This window comes from Herpailurus yagouaroundi, unplaced genomic scaffold (genome assembly GCF_014898765.1).
Source record: "Herpailurus yagouaroundi ecotype Mexico unplaced genomic scaffold, PumYag 183, whole genome shotgun sequence".
Taxonomy (NCBI): domain Eukaryota; kingdom Metazoa; phylum Chordata; class Mammalia; order Carnivora; family Felidae; genus Herpailurus; species Herpailurus yagouaroundi.
The window spans coordinates 11,444,477-11,463,203 of record NW_024412414.1 but is presented as its reverse complement, the minus strand read 5'-3'; the positions used below and the strand labels follow the sequence as shown (position 1 = coordinate 11,463,203).

At 38.6% G+C, this 18,727-nt stretch overlaps 1 protein-coding gene across 6 annotated transcripts in view; it reads left to right on the top strand.

Moving 5' to 3' along the window:
- CNTN4 (contactin 4) overlaps window positions 1–18,727 on the top strand; it is a 911,050-nt gene that overhangs the window by 732,512 nt on the left and 159,811 nt on the right. For all 6 annotated transcript variants that reach the window (XM_040492136.1, XM_040492135.1, XM_040492132.1 and 3 more), the window contains 2 exons: window positions 9,505–9,607; window positions 12,242–12,426. In XM_040492136.1, coding sequence (XP_040348070.1) covers window positions 9,505–9,607; window positions 12,242–12,426 — 288 coding nt within the window. The remainder of the gene's footprint in view (window positions 1–9,504; window positions 9,608–12,241; window positions 12,427–18,727) is intronic.

Genomic DNA, 18,727 nt, shown 5'->3' with positions numbered 1-18,727 from the left:
AAAGAAAGAAAGAAAGAAAGAAAGAAAGAAAGAAAGAAAGAAAGAAAATGCTGAGCATGGTCAGCACTGAAGTATTTAACATTCTCACCTGAAATCACCTTTAACCTAGTGGACAAGAGACCAGCTAACAACTTCAGTTTCCTGCAGTTTCAGAGCAGGAGGGACAGAAATAGATGCTCTGGACATAGGGTTGAGAATGTCCCTGGGTGGTGCCAACCACCTTTATCTCTTTTGCCGTGGCCTTACCTCACCTGGGTTGCTGTGAAAGGGGGACAGGACTAAAAGTCAAGAAGAAAAGAAACCATGGGAATCTGGGCTGCAGTCCCAGATCTACCACTAACTCACGTGACACAATCGTGCCATTTCTTTAGTCCTCAGTTTTCTCAGCTATTAAAATGATTAATTTCTAATAAACCATATCTAAGGTTTCATCTAGTTACCTCTAGGATTCCAGTCACAACTTTTGTACATTACCATACTCCAGTCTGAGTATTCGCACAAGGCAGATAATATCAGATGCTAATCAACAGACAGATTGCTGTTCATTGGTTGGATTTCTCCCAACGCTAAAAACCAATCCTAGCACAAAACTAGGTGCATTCACTCTTTCTGACCGAAGTGGTCATTTGTGAGCCTTCACCTCTATGACTAATGGTGGCTCAGAAGACTGCATTCCCCACAAAGTTCCAAATTTAAGACCAAAGACTAAAAACTGGAACACATAAAACTAGAACATTCTGGAATATTATGTAATATTGATGCAGTGTAATGTATCCTCCGTTATGATATGCCATCTGTTGATAGTAGACTTTTGTAATATTGCCCCAAACTGGATTAGAACCTCAAGTGAGCATTAACAACCAGTGTGTGTCTTCATAAACAAAGCACCTTTATTGGTAGGCCACTTAACCTTGTGGGATCAGATCAGAAACCCAGTCATTAAGATCTTTTTTTTTTTTTTAATTGTAAACTTGATCTACAACATTTTATTGATGACCTAGTGTATAAACTAGCAAGGATGACACCTCTACTTGGCAGTGGGTAGAAATACGTTCTTCACTCAGACATATTTCTTTGTTACTTAAGATCTAGAGTTTATACCAAAACACTTTGTTTTATTTTACTCTCACTTCTAATTGCAACTTTTGTGTGGCTTTGTCATAGCAATCATGTCTTGTTTTTAATTCTCTAACAACATCACATTTGAGGATCTGTGGGCGTAAAACATGTTTTATGAGGAGAATATCTAAATGACTAAAGGATGTGAGATATTTTGCTAAACTGCCATTGCTAATCTGATTTAATAGTGTCTTAATGGCTCTGGATATTTTGAAGGCTTGACAAGCTTAGAAACTTGGCAGTCAGCTTCAGACCCCTAGCACACTTGTTCCATTTCAGGTCCATGTGGGCCAAAGGTCTTAGATGGTCATTTAACTAGTCAGTTAGAAAGCATCTGTTAAGTACCCGTTGTGTGTGGCACACTATAAAATAAAAAGATGCGCACTCAGCCCCTGAAACCCTACAGTCTTAGAGAATTCCAAATGAGTGAAGGCTCTAAAGTTTCGTTCTTATTGGAGTCACTGAATTGAGTTCCGGAAAACACATTTACAGACAGTAGGATTAGAAATGAATAAGGGAAGCAGAAGTGCCTAGCCTAAAATAAAGATGACTTGGAGCATTCATTTGATTATGCATTTAACCAACAAATATTCATGGAGCACCTGTTGTATGCTTGTCACTAGGAATGCAGAAGTCTTTCTGTGCTAGATTATAGTCTAGCTGAGGAGCCTTACTGCAGTCTGAGGAAGGAGTGGGGCCACATTAGGGGAGAGGGGAGAAGTAAAGCAGGTTCATTTAAGTTTCTTTTGTAATAAGAGCCTGCAGTGGAGGGTGAAGTGAGATTGTGTATTAATTGTGCCTTGGAGGTGAGGAAATCTGACCTGGTTGTTGGGAATCAGTCCAAGCTTCCATCAAGAGTTGAGGAAGGTAAAGAATTCCTGGCAGTGAGGACAGAATTTGTGTAAACCAGGAGTCAGCAGACTCCCTCCTGCAAGCCACTTCTGCCCATGGCCTGTTTTTGTAAATAAAGTTTACCATTTTGTCCATAGAAATGTTGGGTGTTCTTAGTTAATTCGTAGATACTTTATAATTTTTGTTGCTATTGCAAATGGTTTCTTATTTTGAATCACATTCTCTAGTTAGTTATTGCTGATGTACAGAAATGCTATTTTTGTGTGTGTGAGTCTACATTTGGCAAGCTTGCTGACATCTCTTGTTAGTTCTAATAGTTTGTCAATTCTATCAACTCTCTCAAACTTTGCTATTTTTCTCATTTCCTCTAAGCCAAGGGTCAGCCAGCTTAGGGCTCAGGGGTCGTATAGCATACCATCTTTTTGTAAATAAGATTTTATTGGACCATAGCCATGTCCTTTTTGTTTACATATTGTCTGTGGATGCTTTTCAGCTACAGTGGCAGAGTTAAGTTGTAACAGAGACTGCATGGCTCATAAAACCTAAATAAAATCCTTGTTCTCTGTCACTTTACAGTAAAACTTTGCCAATCCCTGACAACATGATAATATCTTTAAATATCTGAAGACTGTCCATCAAAAGACTTGTTTTTTTGCGGCTACAAAGCCTTGAACTAGGACTAACATGCACAAATTAGAGGGAGAGAGAGAGAGTATTTCATTGAAGACCACATGAAGAACGTTTTAGTAGGCTTAACATAAAAGTACTTAATCAATGGAAGATGAAAGCTGGCTTTCTTTCACTTAAAAGAAGACGACCTTGTAATTACTTGTCCAAACTGGAAACTGTTAGCAAATTATTTCAGGATTTCAGGTAAACCAGGACTCTTTGAGTCAAACCCAGATGCATTCAGTCTACCTTTATAGGAGATTGCCTTCTGGAGTAACTCAAGTTATCTCTGCACTTTAATTATTGAGAAGGAAGCAAAGAATTCAGGTTTGAGGTCAAAATGTTTATTTTCACATCCCACAGATTTCTGAATACACCCTAAAACACCAAGTTTAAGAGGTGATGTACAGCCTTCAGTCTCTTTATTCCTCTCCTCCAGCATTGGGGAGGTTGTTGTTTGTGTCATCGTTGTCTCAAACTCAGTGGAAATTCAGCTATTGGAGGGTGGAAGGTGGTAAAAGATTTTCCTTGGGTGGTTCCCTAGACCTCACAATGTTTCCTTCAACCAAGAACAAAACAAGTCTTTTTTAAAAGAGCAAAGTGTTAAACTCAGACAAAAGGATTAGTATGACTCATGAGATATTTCAAAATATGTGTAGATTAATGATCTGTATATGCATCATATGACAATCCACAAGAAAGTCAATGTGGGAACTTTTCATAAGATGATGTTCGCAATTTTTTTACTAGAAAATACCACTTTGTGGAAGTTGGTATAAGTCCCTTCTGTGGTTTAATTTAGCAAGCACAGATTCCAGCTAAGGCAGGTGTTGGCAAAATGTTATGGCACGCAACTCTGCAAAGTGGCTTCTTTCTGCCAACACAGCGCTCTGCAAATTGTAGTTAAATAAGCATGGTGTGTGGCTGATTTCTCTTTCATAGTCTGTAATTTGCCAGTTATTTTGTTAAATTCTATGTTCTTACAGACATCAGCATCACCTTAATGATTTTCCAGGTTTTAAAAGGGGAACAGTCATTGCCACAAGGTCACCTACAAGTCCAGACTCTTGATGGGCATTGTCACTGGTAGGATTCCATTAATAATACTCTCACAATGACTAGCTCATAAGAGAGGTCTAGCATTATTATGTTATACTTTTTGCTTTGACGTAACACTTCATGGTTCCTACAGACATTCTTAAAGTGTACTCTGTGACCAGAAGCTTCAACATCACCTGTGAAATTGTTACCAATGCACATTCTTGGTCTCCATGTCCACATTCTAAATCAGAAACTTAAGCCTTCAAGGTGATTTAAAGTTTGAGATCCACTGGTTTAGAAAAAGACCTTAGGAATTTCTAGCCATGTCTTCCTCAGAAAGTCAACTCTTTCAGTTATTCAGTAAACAATCATTGCCTACATATGCCTTGTTACCATGAAATGTGCTGAAAAAGAGGAGCCTACAGGTGTCATGAAGGTAACAACCAGGTGTACGTTACCCACATTGTGCCCCTATTGCTAGGTACATTGCCTGTTTTATGGTTGGTATTACATGAATATTTACTGCATTAATCCATCAGAATATAAATAAAGCTAAGCTCTTGACTCCTGATGTTTCTGATGTGTAGAATTTTAAGTGTTGTAATTTTTGCTATTGTTATGGTGGCTCTCTTCACAGAATGGAAAACACTGACGATGCATTTTAATGAATTAAGATTTCCTTTTTTATTTTATGTTTATAAATATGTGTCTAAGTGTCTCCAAAATTGAAAGCAAAAGTTGTCTCTGTAGGGAAATTGTATCATGAATGAATGAAATCATGCAAGAGAAAGGGAATATGGCTGAGATTATATATTCTGGTTGATCTTGATTCTATTATATGCACTCTTTATTTTCACTTACCTTAGTGTGTGGACACAGCTAGGCCTTCATATATTCCCACCTTTTAAATAGTTTGAAGATGGAAAAATGGTCTGGAGCAATTCCATCAGTGGCCTTTCTCTTTCTGCCTAATCATTCTGTGAATCACCAGAGCAGCTGTAGACCAATTAAGTTCAGAAGTGTACAGGTGGTCAAAGGAATGACTTGAAAAATGTATTCTAGTTATAAGGAGCCTTTTGTTTCATAAAAAAATTAAAATGGCAACAGCTTTTTAAATTTAATGTACAAAATAAAGGCCAAAATAGTTAAAATGAAATAAATAGTCAAATAAAAATATGGCTTGTTTCAGATGTAACTCAATTACATAGAACAGTTCGCAGGTGTCTCCCCCACCCCAAGTGTTCATAATATAGTTGGAGAAAATTGCTTCCTTCATTTTTTATGACTTTAATACTAGAACAATCTTTATATATAATGAAAATTCTTTAAACATCATGAACACTATGCCATCCCATCTCTGATCCATATCTTTATGTCCTGTAGCAACTGCTATAAACACAGATCAATCTATTACTAACTCTGTTACTTGAATTTCTATAGCTGTAAATGAAGATCAGTGTGTATCAACCCAGAAATCATCCACATGACCACCTAAACAGCCTAGAGTTCATTTTAGAGAAAAACATGGTCTAAGTGAGTGAACTCATACAAGAAGCCATGATGATGATACTTTAGAAATGACTTTCGTGGCTGGAAGGAAGTGCATGATTGACTTAATGGCTATTATGTGTCATAGGAGAAGGCCCATATTCCTACATTTTTCCTCCCTTCCACAAATTTCTACTCGTCACAATTTTTTTTTTACTGTGATTTTTTAAATGTTATTAAATAATAATATTAACATTAACAGAGAGAGAGAAAGAGACCATGGGCATGGGAGGGGCAGAGAGAGAGAGAGAGAGAGAGAGAATCCCAAGAAGGTTCCACACTGTCAGCATAGAGGCTGATGTGGGGCTCAAACCTACGAACCATGAGATCATGACCTGAGCCAAGAGTTAGACACTCAACCAACTGAGCCACCCAATCACCCCACATTTTTTTTTTCATAAGCCTGGTACTGAACTAGGATTTGTGAGGGTTACAGAAAAAATTTGAAAGTCTTTCCATTTTTCGAAAAAGTGAAAACACAAAGAAAAAGAGGTAACATATATATATAAATAGCTATAAAGATGATCGACAACAGTAATGTTGTTTGAGAGGGGCCCAAAATTTTATGTGTAAAATGACATTATTTATATGGCAGTAGTTTTTTTGGTGAGTTTAAGTGAAAACACTCCTCTGAAGGGGCTCCATTTGAGCTGAGACATGAAGCAAGAGAAAAGTTATCCGCCCAAAAATCATAGGAAGCATGAAAAATGAAAGACATTTCCACACAAAGACTTGCAAGCAAATGTTCTTAGAAGTATAACTCATTATCACTAAAAGTGGAGGCAACCTAAATAAATGCCCATTAACTGGTATTATGAGTTGAATTGTGTCCCTCAAAAAAGATATGTTGAAGATGTAACCCTCCTCGTACTCGAAATATGACCTTATCTGGAAATATGGTTTTTATAGGTGCAGTTAATTCAGGTGAAGTCATATCAGACTGCAGTTGGTCATTAATCCAGTATGACTGGTGTCCTTATAAAAGTACAATGGGAAGACACATAGAGAGAATGCCGTGTGATGACAGAAGTAGAGACTCGAGTGATACAGGTGTAAGCCCAGGAACACCAAAGATTTATGGCCACCAACAGAAGCTAGGAGGAGGCAAGGGACAATTCTACCCAGAATGTCAGAGGGGGCAGAGCCCTGTCATCACTTCATTTATGACTTCTACCCTCCAGAACTACGAGAGAATACATTTCTTTTTCTTTAAGCCATTCCGTTTGTGTCATGTTGTTGCTAATATGACCAGGACAGACATAAATAAGATATGGTATAACCATACAGTTGAATAGTATTCAGCAATAAAAATGAACAAACTACTGATAAATTCTGCAACATGGATGAACCTTGATCACACTATGCCAAGTGAAAGAGCCCAGATACACAAGAACACATGGTGTATAATTCCATTTATATGAAACATCCAGAAAAGGCAAATTATCAAAGAGAGAAAGCAGATTAGAAGCTGCCTTGGGCTGGAATGGGTTCTGAGGATTGACTATAAATAGACATGAAGGATCATGGGGTGATGGAAATGCTGAAAAAAGTGGATTATGGCCATGACTTTGCAACTTGGTAAATTTACTGAAAATCTTTGAATTTGTACGTAAATTATATCTCAGTAAATGTGTGTGTGTGTGTGTGTTTTTTTTTTTTTTAAGAAGTCAGGGGAAACAGTAGAGCTGAGGCACAGAGGTGTTAATGCTGTCTGGTCATTTAAAGGCCACTGTGAGGTATAGAGTGGTCCAGACAGAGGAAGGGAAAAAGGATCCTAGAGGAGTGGACTTTGAGTCTGGGCCTTGATAAGTAGGAGTTTAGGATGAGGAGATGACAGGGCACAGGACCATGCACACTGTCTCTGCATTGCAGTGTTATCTCACTTTCTCAGGACAAGATTGTGTGAGATATATTTTCTCCTTGGTATATCTTTCAGAGCTGGGTTAAAGAAACCTAATGCGTATGTAATGTTTAAAGAAAGAGAAGGCAGGGGGACCACCTGATCACTGCTAAAACAGCCTTGCCTGTTGTATTTTAACATTATTGTCTCATCTCCCTCCCACACATGATACACTGCAGTGCAGACTGTTATGATTTCCTGGGAGCACAAAAGACCTCTTTCTCCCAAAGCAATTCTTTTTTTAATTAACACTGCTCCTGGAGTACATAGCCACGCACACACACACACACACACACACAGCACTAAAAGGTGTTAACTTGTTCCTGGGCTGAGAGTCATACTACTGATATTTATGGGACAATGAGTCAACCGTATGGGCTGTTGGTTAGCAAGTTCAGCAGCTGTGGGTGAATGCCGTCATTAGCAAGTGCCACTTCTTTGCTGGTCTAGCTTTGTGGCAAATGCTTAAAGGAAGGCAAACCGGAATTTAAGTGGAAGGGAACCCAAACTGGCCAAAAAGGAAGGAGTGGTTTTGTATCTGAATGTGGCAACATGGATTTAATGTATTTGGATCTAGTTTTCCAGTGTTCTTCATTGCGGTGGTGAGAGGCCATAGTAAAGAGGAATTGGGGACCAGATTTACAAACTGGAACACCAACTAGTTTGTTGTAAAACTAAAGACAAACTGCTTAACCCCTTTGAGATTACAGCCTTGCTCACAAAAGGGAGAGATAGATTAGAACCGATTTTAATTGCATTGGGGGGAGTGGGTTATAGTCCTTTTGAGAATAGATTGCTAGCTGCAGGTCCTCTCTGTAGGAAAGTGTTCATCCATGAATGCCAAGATTAAAAATGCTGAACTAAATTATTTAAAAGGCCCCTTCCAAATCCAACCTTCCCTGTCATTCTATGAAAGGAAAAAAAATCAAAGTTATGCTCAACTTTGCACTTTGGACCACATACTTCACAGCAAACCTAGCTAGACAGTTTGGTTATCTCACAGCATTGATTTTCTTTTTTGCACATTAGCAAAATCCCCTTGATGCTTCCCAAACATTGAAGCTGCAGATGAAAACGGTCACCTCAACCAAATGAGTGGAATCATTTCTCTCTGTCATTGTACCTGTCCCTGTCCATTCCTTGCTTTCACCTTTTCTTCTGAATCCCTCAGTCTTTTTTCCTATAATTATGGAAAGCCTAAAGGAGAGGTGAAATGAAGGATCCTATCATTTCTTAGTATGTTAGATAATTCCAAATTTTATATTGGCACAGCTGAATCAGAGATCACGGAAAGGACGAGACATTGAATAGAAATAAATGGATTTGATCAGTGGGAGATGGGGTCAAGAATGTATTGGTAAGAGGGGTGCCTGGGTGGCTCAGTCGATTCAGTGTCCAACTTGAACTCAGGTCATGATATCATGGCTGGTGAGTTCAAGCCCCGCGTCGGGCTCTGTGCTGACGGCTCAGACCCTGGAGCCTGCTTCAGATTCTGTCTCCCTCTCTCTGCCCTCCCCCACTCATGCTCTGTCTCTGTCTCTCTCTGCCCCTCCCCTGCTCATCTCCCTCCCTCTCTCTCTCTCTCTCTCTCTCTCCCTCCAAAATAAACATTTAAAAAAATTTTTTAAGATAATTTATTGATAAGAAATAATTGACTGGTTTTTAGTTATAAAGTATGGACTTCGTTTGTTAGGTTATGTTACCGTGACCACAATTGTACAATTTCCTAAGATAAGGAAAGTGAGAGAATATGACCTTAAAGTCAGCATGCCTTTGGGAAGGTGGGTATGATTTAAAGATTGTTTTCTGTATTACTTCCTCCTGTCATTTTTACCTTGGTTCAGAATATAATGTCACTGGCATTTGATGTTCCCTTCTCTGTACTAATTTATGATTAATTCAGATTGGTTTTGGAAGTGAATGATAAAGTAATTCGTAATTGAGTAACTGACTACTCAGATTTTTTTCTTACATAGACATAATAGAGCAGCAAGTATTTTGGTAAAGTACTTAAATTTTTTTTGCAGTATGTTTTCAAAAAGATCATTTATTTGATTTCTCTGGTGTCTGGGACTTTATCTCTCCCCTCCTTACATGGTCCATGACTCCCTTTTAAAAAAAGGTTTTTCAAGAAGTGAAGTTGTATGCACAGATAATTTGATCCTAGGCAGATGGTATGGCACTGTGACACAAAATTTCCCCTAGCAGTAACTGGGAGAAGAGCCACAATTCAAGGCTGGTTAGAGATAGAACCTGCTTTCGATGAAGGAATTAATTGTGCACATAATGATGTATGAGAGCATCCTAAATTAACAAAAACACTAATGTATGTTTTAAAAGAGCCTCAACGACTTAGTCCCTTTGTTTATTCACAGGGGTGATGGGTGAATATGAGCCAAAAATAGAAGTGCAATTCCCAGAAATGGTGCCGACCGCCAAAGGAACAACAGTCAAGCTGGAATGCTTTGCCTTAGGAAAGTAAGTCTGGTTTCTCTTCCGTCTTCTTCACCCTTCAGCCTGTGCGGGTGTAGAAGTTTATTTGCACTGTTTGCGGTGATGGCTTCTGAGGTGACTGAAAAGCAAGTCAGGCCTTTCTTTTTGTGATGCCACGTATGCATCTTTGATTCTGCCCTCTCACCATGAAGAGAGTACATGTAATGGCACAAAGGGGATTAGGCTGCCACAATTGACATGGCCACAAAGGAGAAGAGAATGGGCAATTCTGAAAAAGTATTTTCTTCTATTATTGTGACCTATAATGTGCACGCTGTCTAACCCAGAATGACAGGAAAACAATGGCCTTCATTTGAGGTACGCTCAAGCCGACTATTTAGAAAAATATGGACTTTCAGTCTGGCCCTAGTTTACAGAGGATGCATCAAACTTTTCTTGAATTTCTTTTTAAATTACCAGTCTCTTCTCTCTACTTTGGATTTTCTTCTCTGGCTAAGGATAGGGAAGATCATATATTCTTTAAGAGAGTCTATTTTACAGACTCGCCTGAAAATTACTCCCAACTTTATTATTAAGTCTGTGGAATTATAGATAAGCCTAGTTGGGATCCAGTTAACGTTTCCATAGAGTATCTCTCAGAGGGCACAAAGAAAATGGAAAAAGAGATCAGTTAAGATTCTCCCAGTAACCCTAAAAAGGGGGGGGGTTGGCATAAATGGTACACACTGTCATCTGAAATGAGAATTTTAGATCATCTATGGAATTTATTGATTGATGTAGATCTCTACACCCAACCCTATTTCCCGCTAACCCATTGCTAACTCCCTATCCTCTTCCTGCACCTAGATCATGGCTAAGGCAACAGCACTTGCTTGTGCCCAACCCCTGTATCAGCATGTGATCTGTTTCTGTATATTTTTTGTGTTTACAGCAACCATAGAAGAAAGGTATTCCTTTTTATCACCATATTTTCAGCTCTAATAAAAAGATTCTTCTGGTTTCCATGGTTTTAAGTCAGGGCAGTATAAATTACACCAGTATCTTTACTTTGGTACCATACATATACTGGTAAATTTTTATGTCCTGAAAACTTATCACCTTAAATAAATTATGACATACCTGTAGGACTGAACACTGTTCAGACATTAAAAGTCACATTGTAAAACAACATGTGAGAAATAGAAAATGCCCGTAATTTATTACTAAGAGACTGAAACCAGACTGCTAAGCAGCCTGGCCCCGTTTTTATCGCATGGCCCTATTTTTTATTTTAAATATATACATTGGGAAACCCAATCCAGGGAAAAGGTGAAAGCAGGTTAACTGGGCAGCCTAGATGTAAATTTGGTACACTATGCAAGGTGACACCTTGAAAAATGTTTTTTGAAGAGAGAGCAAAATTCTTGTTGTTCATACTTCAAAGGGGGTGTGAATTAAACTCTATTCATACTGCCTGAATGGCACTGGAATAAAAACAAAAGACCAAAATTGGGTTCCTCCAGTCTACACAAAGATATTTGGGTATGCATATCCAACTGCCAAAATACATCATCACTGCCCACTTAAGAGCAGGAAGACTGTGTCTAAGTATAGTTATTTGTAAAGGCCTGTATTAAGTGTGTATCTCATTAGATGTAAAGGCACCCGTAATGTACTTTTGATAGAACGCTTTCTGCATTTAGAGCTGGTGTCTGTTGAATGAACTTAAATTGTTCTAAAACAAGTATAGTAGAATTGATGGCTTTAATTTTTTAAATACCATCTCAGGTTTTCCAGAGAAGATTAGCAAGTCTTTAGCCTAATTACTTCTCTGTGTGTGTGTTTTGTGAAAAATAAATAAGTAAATAATTGTATCCCCTGGTAGGAAGCTGCAGTCTTAAAAGCTGTGGTTAGCTTGCTAAAGCATTGATTTGCAGACTCAATGATGCCCTCCTTGCAATTTAAGATGTGCTCTAACAGTTATGGTTGTAGGATGATAGATGCCATGAGAGTACATAAAGACCCCACAGATGGCTGCTTTCCTTATCTTTCTATTTTAAGTGAAAATTTCCCTAAACCACTGTCTGGTGAACTGCTGTTATCAGTTGGTAAGGTTCTAGAGAGAATGTCCCAGGAGACAGAAAGTAGAAACTGCCAGTTTCTTATTGCCTAACCCTTGAAACGGTACAACATCACTTCTGTCTTAGTTCAGTAATCAAAGTAGTCAAACAACACAGCAGGTTCAAGACATAGGAGGGCCTGTACCTTGTATGAGAGGAATGTGAAAGAATTTGCACGCATCTTTAATCTCACACATTTGTGCGTGGACATTTTTATTTTCCTGTTTATGATGTGGAAAAAAGCATTTGTACTAAAAAGATATATAACAAGCATATAAAAATGTTTTTTAGTGTTACTATTGTATAGGAGATATATTACCTTATTTAAGGTTATGAAAGGTTATTTGATTCTAAGAAAAACACTTAATATATAATCACACTAGAAATGTGGATATGGCTAAAATCGTAATAGTGATACATGAATGAATGAACTTTGGGGAGTACTGTTTAGGGCAAGTTTATATGCTTAGAACCAAGAAGGAAGGGGTTATGGGAAGCATAGGTTCAAATAAAAGATATGGTTTTCTCTAATTTGATTCACTCTTTTTTATTCTATCAGTCCAGTACCAACTATTATTTGGAGAAGAGCTGATGGAAAGCCTATAGCAAGGAAAGCCAGAAGACACAAATCCAGTGGAATTCTTGAAATCCCCAATTTTCAGCAGGAGGATGCTGGTTTATATGAATGTGTGGCTGAAAATTCAAGAGGGAAAAATGTAGCAAGGGGACAGTTGACTTTTTATGGTAAGTTTGCCTTCCCACTTTATCATTTGTAGTTCTACAGACCTTGGTATTAAAAGCGTAAACCAAGAGGTTTGCGTTCAGGCTTTTCAGAAAAGATTGTTTAGAATAGGACTGTGTAAAACCCTTGGATTGCTGCTAACTAGCATTCCCTGGGTGATTCTGGGTGTGGAGAGTAAGGGTGGGGGACAAGGATGTTGACGGAGCAGAGAGGAAGAAATTAGGCTGAGGTGTTTGGGAGATGGATATTAGTGTGAACGCACTTGCAAAGGAACCGTGTTTCCTCTTGCCATTAAGCTGTAAACTTGATGCAGGAAACATTTTGTTATTCCTTCTTCCTAATTTATTTTTTTTAAGCTGTATGCTTTTCTTCCTTAGAATTTTGATTTGGGGCTCATGTTAATTCTTTGTAATTGCTTCTATTTGATAGCAATTTAATGTGGTACCATGAACATTTCAAAATGCACACTCCCCAAATTTAGTTATCAGAGTGGAGCATGACAAATCTCTCTCACCCCAAAGACTTTATGTGCAGCTGCTCCTATTCCAATCAAATCATAGGCATTGATCCAAACATAATATAAATGTGAAACTGCTAGCACGTGGTCGTCAATTTAGCCAATCTTGGAAACCCTGTTAGGGTGTCAATTTGAAATCCAAAAAGGGATTTCACTGGATAGGCATTTTGAAGGCAAATAGAGTTCTGCCAAATTGGAACATGCCTGAATCCCATCTTTCTGGGCATTGAAAATAAATATTGTAGGTTGATAAGTATTCAAGAATGGCTTAAATACACAAAAATATGTATTGAAATACTGAGAATAGCTCTTTAGGCACAAGTTACAGCAAAAGTTTTAAATGTTCTTATTTTTTGCAATAACAGATACCAAAAAGTCTATTTACTTCATCAGTTCTTCTTCTAAAGTATTTTGGTTTTAAGATATAGCCAGATTTTGTTCATTAGTCATAAAACGTTCTTTAGAAACGTGATTGGAAACTGAGTGGACATTTTGAGTATCCGCTACTTTGCAGAGAACTCTCTCACGTGACCCTCAGCATTTGGTACTTAGATACCTGATATATGTGGGGAGGCAGAAGAGCCCACATGGTTCTAGAAGGTATTTCACGTGATGACCTGGGCAACAGTTGTTTGAATAAATTTGCCCACTTCTTTAATCATTCATCTTTCTTCAGCAATTATAAAGAACTAATTCTACTCAAGCCAAATGACGGAGTTGATATTTGATCTTTGCCCTTTCTTACACTGTGATAGTTGATCCCGTATTTGATTGGTTAAAAAGCAAAAGACGACATAGTTAACTGACAGGGAAAACATAGCACCAAGAGTTACACATTTGTTTAGTGAGATGCAATTGATGTATTTTTCAAGTGTTTAGGGCACATTTTTCTCACCAGTGTGATAATTATTCCTTACATGTCAGATAAGAACAACCTGAAAATAGGTTAAAGGCCAATGTTTTTTCTCTTTTATTAGTTGAATAGACTTTTCAGTTCAGCTATGGTTGTTGCCAAGTGTTATTTGAGTTGCTCAACTAATTGAATACAGTTATTTTCACTTCCATGGTTTTCTTTTAAGTGAAATATCTGTTTTCAGTATGTTATGGAGGTATGAAATGTTCTGTAACCAGGAGTTGGCATAGTACTTCCTAGTGGTCAAAGTTTTCCTCCAATGGAAAAAGAATACTCCAGAATTACCATTCTAGAGAATTGAATTTGTCACTGGCCCTCAGCCTTGTGCAGTAAAATGTTTTGTTTTGTTTTTTTCCCTTCAGGGATCCTGCCCTGGAGATGAAAATCAGATTCTACCAGTGTTTCCCTTTTAAATGGAGTTATCTGCATCCATGCATGGGGGAAAAAGCAGAATGAAATTTGCCTGCTTTCTGTAGATAACTCAGATTTTTTCTCAGTTGTCAACCACCCTTGGTGTTAGAAGCTTGTCAGATCAGTTGACTTTAATAGTGTTTGGCTGTTGTATCTATGTTTATTCTTTTGTTTTTCCTCAGCTAGCATATCAGTGACACAGAAATTATCGAACTGTTTTCATTGTCACAGGAGGGATTAATTATACAAAAGTGCTTGGCTGTCATTTTTTTTTTGCCTCTCATTTTTTTGGTCTCTATTGGGTTTTCCCAATGCTGAGTGCCTAATATCCAGCTGTCTAGATCTCCAATTTAAATGAGTTATTATAATTAAAATCACTATGTAGATCACAAAAGGGGAGAAAATAGCCTCAGTCACTTATCCATGAATGTTCTGCCTTTGTCGACAAGAGAATTTCTCACAGTGTTAAGATGTGCTGTGCTCAGGGATTATAAACCATGGGTTTGAGTTTAGAAGCTTGCTTCTCTTTTATGGTTCCAAGTTATCTCGTTCCGTTCATCAAAGTCTCCACATCAACCATGCGTATGCTAACTTCTGATCTGGCTTAGCAAAATGGCAGTTTTCCTCATCTTGCACTGAAACCATTTAACCTTGCTCCCAAGGCCTGCTGGGCTTGATTCCATTGCTCCCATCTTCCCTGTGTCAGCACGATGGAAGCCCCTGTTCCTGGTTGGTGTGCTCCCACTCTACCTGTGTGTTTAGATTTGCATGTGCTACTCCTGTTTGATATGTGTGAGGAATTAAAACTAGTTCATATATAAAACATTTTTCCCTACCCTATCTTCCCATTTTATTTTTGCCATGACTTATACTTGACCAGTGTGGTCTAGTCTTTGTTTTGTGTTTTATGGTTGACACACAATGTTACATTAGTTTCAGGTATACAATATAGTGACAGGATAAGTTTGTACATTATGCAATGTGGTCTAGTTTTAATCTGCGGTTTCAGACATTTTTCAACGTAAAAAACTTTCTACAAATAGGTCTGTAATTTTCAAGAGTAAAATACAATGGGTCTTTGTTGCTAAAGGTAGAAATTTTCCAAAGTGATTTTGATATATTATTAGTTCAACAAATATCTTTTTTCATTGCCTACATATTGTGGTGCATCCCGTTGGATGATGTAGGGGCCGGCAGCATGAGGCAGTGAAAGAATTCACTGAAGGCAGAACAAAGGAGATACAAGCCTATTGCATACACTCCAAGGGAGCAGAGGGAAGGGCATCAAAAGAAAGACTGTCTGCCACAAGGCGGTGGTGAGGGGCTATAGTTATAGGGCAGAGTGGGGAAGTATGGGGAATGTATACAGCTTTCCCTTTTTCAGTAATCTTAGGAACTGTGACTGGTTGTAAATGGTCAGTTAGGGCCTATGGCTCTTTCGTGGTGATTTGCTTAATGAACCTGTTTGTATTCAGCTCAGTGGTCACTGTGGGCCCTTTTGCCTCAGTCAAGTTTCCATTGCTCAAGGCTGTTGCCCAAAAGAGGCCCCTACACATATGGCAGAACATGTTAGGCACTAGGGCTGCAGGACAAATCCCTGCCCTCAAAGAGCTTATATTTTACTAGAAGTTGAAAGACAATATACTATTAAGCAAATAAATGAACTATAAAATTTCATATTGTGATAAGAATTATAATGAAAGTAATTAGGATGTGATAGAAAAAAAAAAACCAGGAGCAGAAGAAAGGCTTCATAAGATAAGGTCATTAGGGAAGACTAGTCTGAGATTTGAACTCTGAGCCAAAACTTGAAGGATGAGAAAGAGCCAGAGTTTGAGGGAAGTACATTCCAGGCAGAAGGGAAGGAGTTGCAAAGGCCCTGAGACACGAAACTACTTGACATGTTTGAGCTGCATCAAGGAAATCAATATAACAAAATCTTGGTGAGAAAGGACAAAATTGTTGAAGCATAGGAAAGCAACAGATTATGCGGTACTTTATGAGCCAGGCACAGAGTTTGGGTTTTATTTTGAGTATAATGGGAAACCACTGGAAGATTTTAACCAGGAGAGTGATTTAATATGATTCTTGTCTTTAGAAGACCACGGTGGTTGCTTTGTGGTGAATAGATGATGCGGAACCCAGAGCAAACACAGGACAACCGATCAGGGAGCCATCTAGGTGAGAGATGATAGTGGCTAGGACTCAAGGAAGGAAAATGAATAGAGAGACTTGGATATATTTTGGAGGTACAACCAGTAAGACATTCTCATTCTAATGAAACCAGTTTGTAGATGGAACTGATTGCCAGAGTTTATGTAGCTGATTTCAGTTTACATAGTAAGACACAGAGCTAGGTTCCAAATGCCATGCTTGTTCCTTCATGCTGGAGGTTCTTGTACTTCAGTGTGCATCAGAATAACATGGAGAATTTATTAAAATGCTGAATATTGGGCCCTACCTTCACAGGTCCTGATTCTGTAGAGCTGGGGTGAGACCCGAGAACGTGCATTTTTAAAAAGTTGTATTTCAGGGGCGCCTGGGTGGCGCAGTCGGTTAAGCGTCCGACTTCAGCCAGGTCACGATCTCGCGGTCCGTGAGTTCGAGCCCCGCATCAGGCTCTGGGCGGATGGCTCGGAGCCTGGAGCCTGTTTCTGATTCTGTGTCTCCCTCTCTCTCTGCCCCTCCCCCGTTCATGCTCTGTCTTTCTCTGGCCCAAAAATAAATAAACGTTGAAAAAAAAAATTTAAAAAGTTGTATTTCAGGGGCGCCTGGGTGGCTCGGTCAGTTGAGCTTCCGACTTCGGCTCAGGTCACCATCTCATGGTCTGGGAGTTCGAGCCCGCGTCGGGCTCTGTGCTGACAGCTCAGAGCCTGGAGCCTGTTTCCGATTCTGTGTCTCCCTCTCTCTCTGACCCTCCCCGTTCATGCTCTGTCTCTCTCTGTCTCAAAAATAAATAAATGTTAAAAAAAATTTTTTTAAGTTGTATTTCAGTAACGCTGATGCAGTTTGTCTAGAGTCCACACTGTGTGAACCATTACTCTGTGCTAAGCTGTATGCAAGTGGTAGGTAGAGTGAAACTGAGATTACATTACACACAGGCAAAGGTGTTCTGGTTCTCTACAGAGCTACATAGCTCTACAAAGCTCGCTGTCACATCAGGCATTGTAGCCAGTCTACACAGACAAAGTAGAATGAGGGCGTTAAAGTAATTATCTTTGAAGAAGGGAAAGGAAAGTACAAAATGGATTTAATTCACTTGATAATTACTCATTTTTTGCCTCATTGTGTCTGTATAGTCACTTCCTTTTTTTTTCCACAAATAGACCAATAGTATTATAGTCATCATTTAGAAGAATGAAGTGTGAACTAAAAGAACCTGATATTTAATAGCTTTTGTGTAATTCCTCCTATATGTAACAGGTGTTAAGAGAGTAAAATCCTCTTCACCATTAGGAAATAGAGAATATAGTATTTGAGCAGGCTGTAATACATAGAATCCTGTCACGTTTGAGCTGGAAGGAACTACTACGGCCAACCCCTTGATTTTTATAAGTAAAGAAAATAAAGCCCAGAGACATGAAATAACATACCCAAAATCATAAAGTGAGTGAGAATCAGAGCCATGGCTACAACTGCCCTTTCTGTTATACTGCACATGTTATTTTTCCTGCCAATAAGACATTTTAATGCAGTAGATAAGGGGAAAATCCATTAATCATCCAGATACTTTTTCTCCATATTTTCCCACAACCAGTGTCATAAATGAAAACATCCAGATGAATAATTGGCTTTCTTTCTTCTTATTTTCTAAGGTAATCAACTGATTGAGTCTGAATGAGCTCTTTTTATTTTCCATTCCAAATTACATATATGGCTGTATGTCTAAACCTTGTATGCTATGGTCCTTTGGCTCAAATGGCAAAACTATAGGCTTGATGGCTTTGCGAACAGTGTTTGAGTATCTCTAACGTCATCAACAAGTGAATACAGAAGCATCATGCAGCACAGCATACTAATTTCCCCCTGGATATGCTACATGTATGTGATCTCTAGATAATATTCGGCCCTGCAAAGTGGCTTAAAGGACATAGTGACCAAAAGATGAAAACAACAGGTAAGGTAATTTCAGAGTAGAGCAATAGTCTGTTTAATTGTCCTGGACAGAACTGATACTGAGACCCTCAGTTACCGTCAGTGCCACTAAAATGAAGCCAACAATTTTTGTTTTGTCTCTTTGTCTGGTAGTTCCACTAAATTGGCTTGCTGTAAATTTCAAGAGGTACATACTGAGAACGTACTGTGAATAAGGGTCAGTGGGAAGTAATGCAGAAGTGGGGACACAAGGTCCTTACCCCAAGAGAAGCTTCAGACTAGGGAAGAAAAAGTCACATCAATATATTGAATTGAAATTCAATTCAATGTCTTCACTCGTTGAATTGAAATTCAATTCAATGTCTTC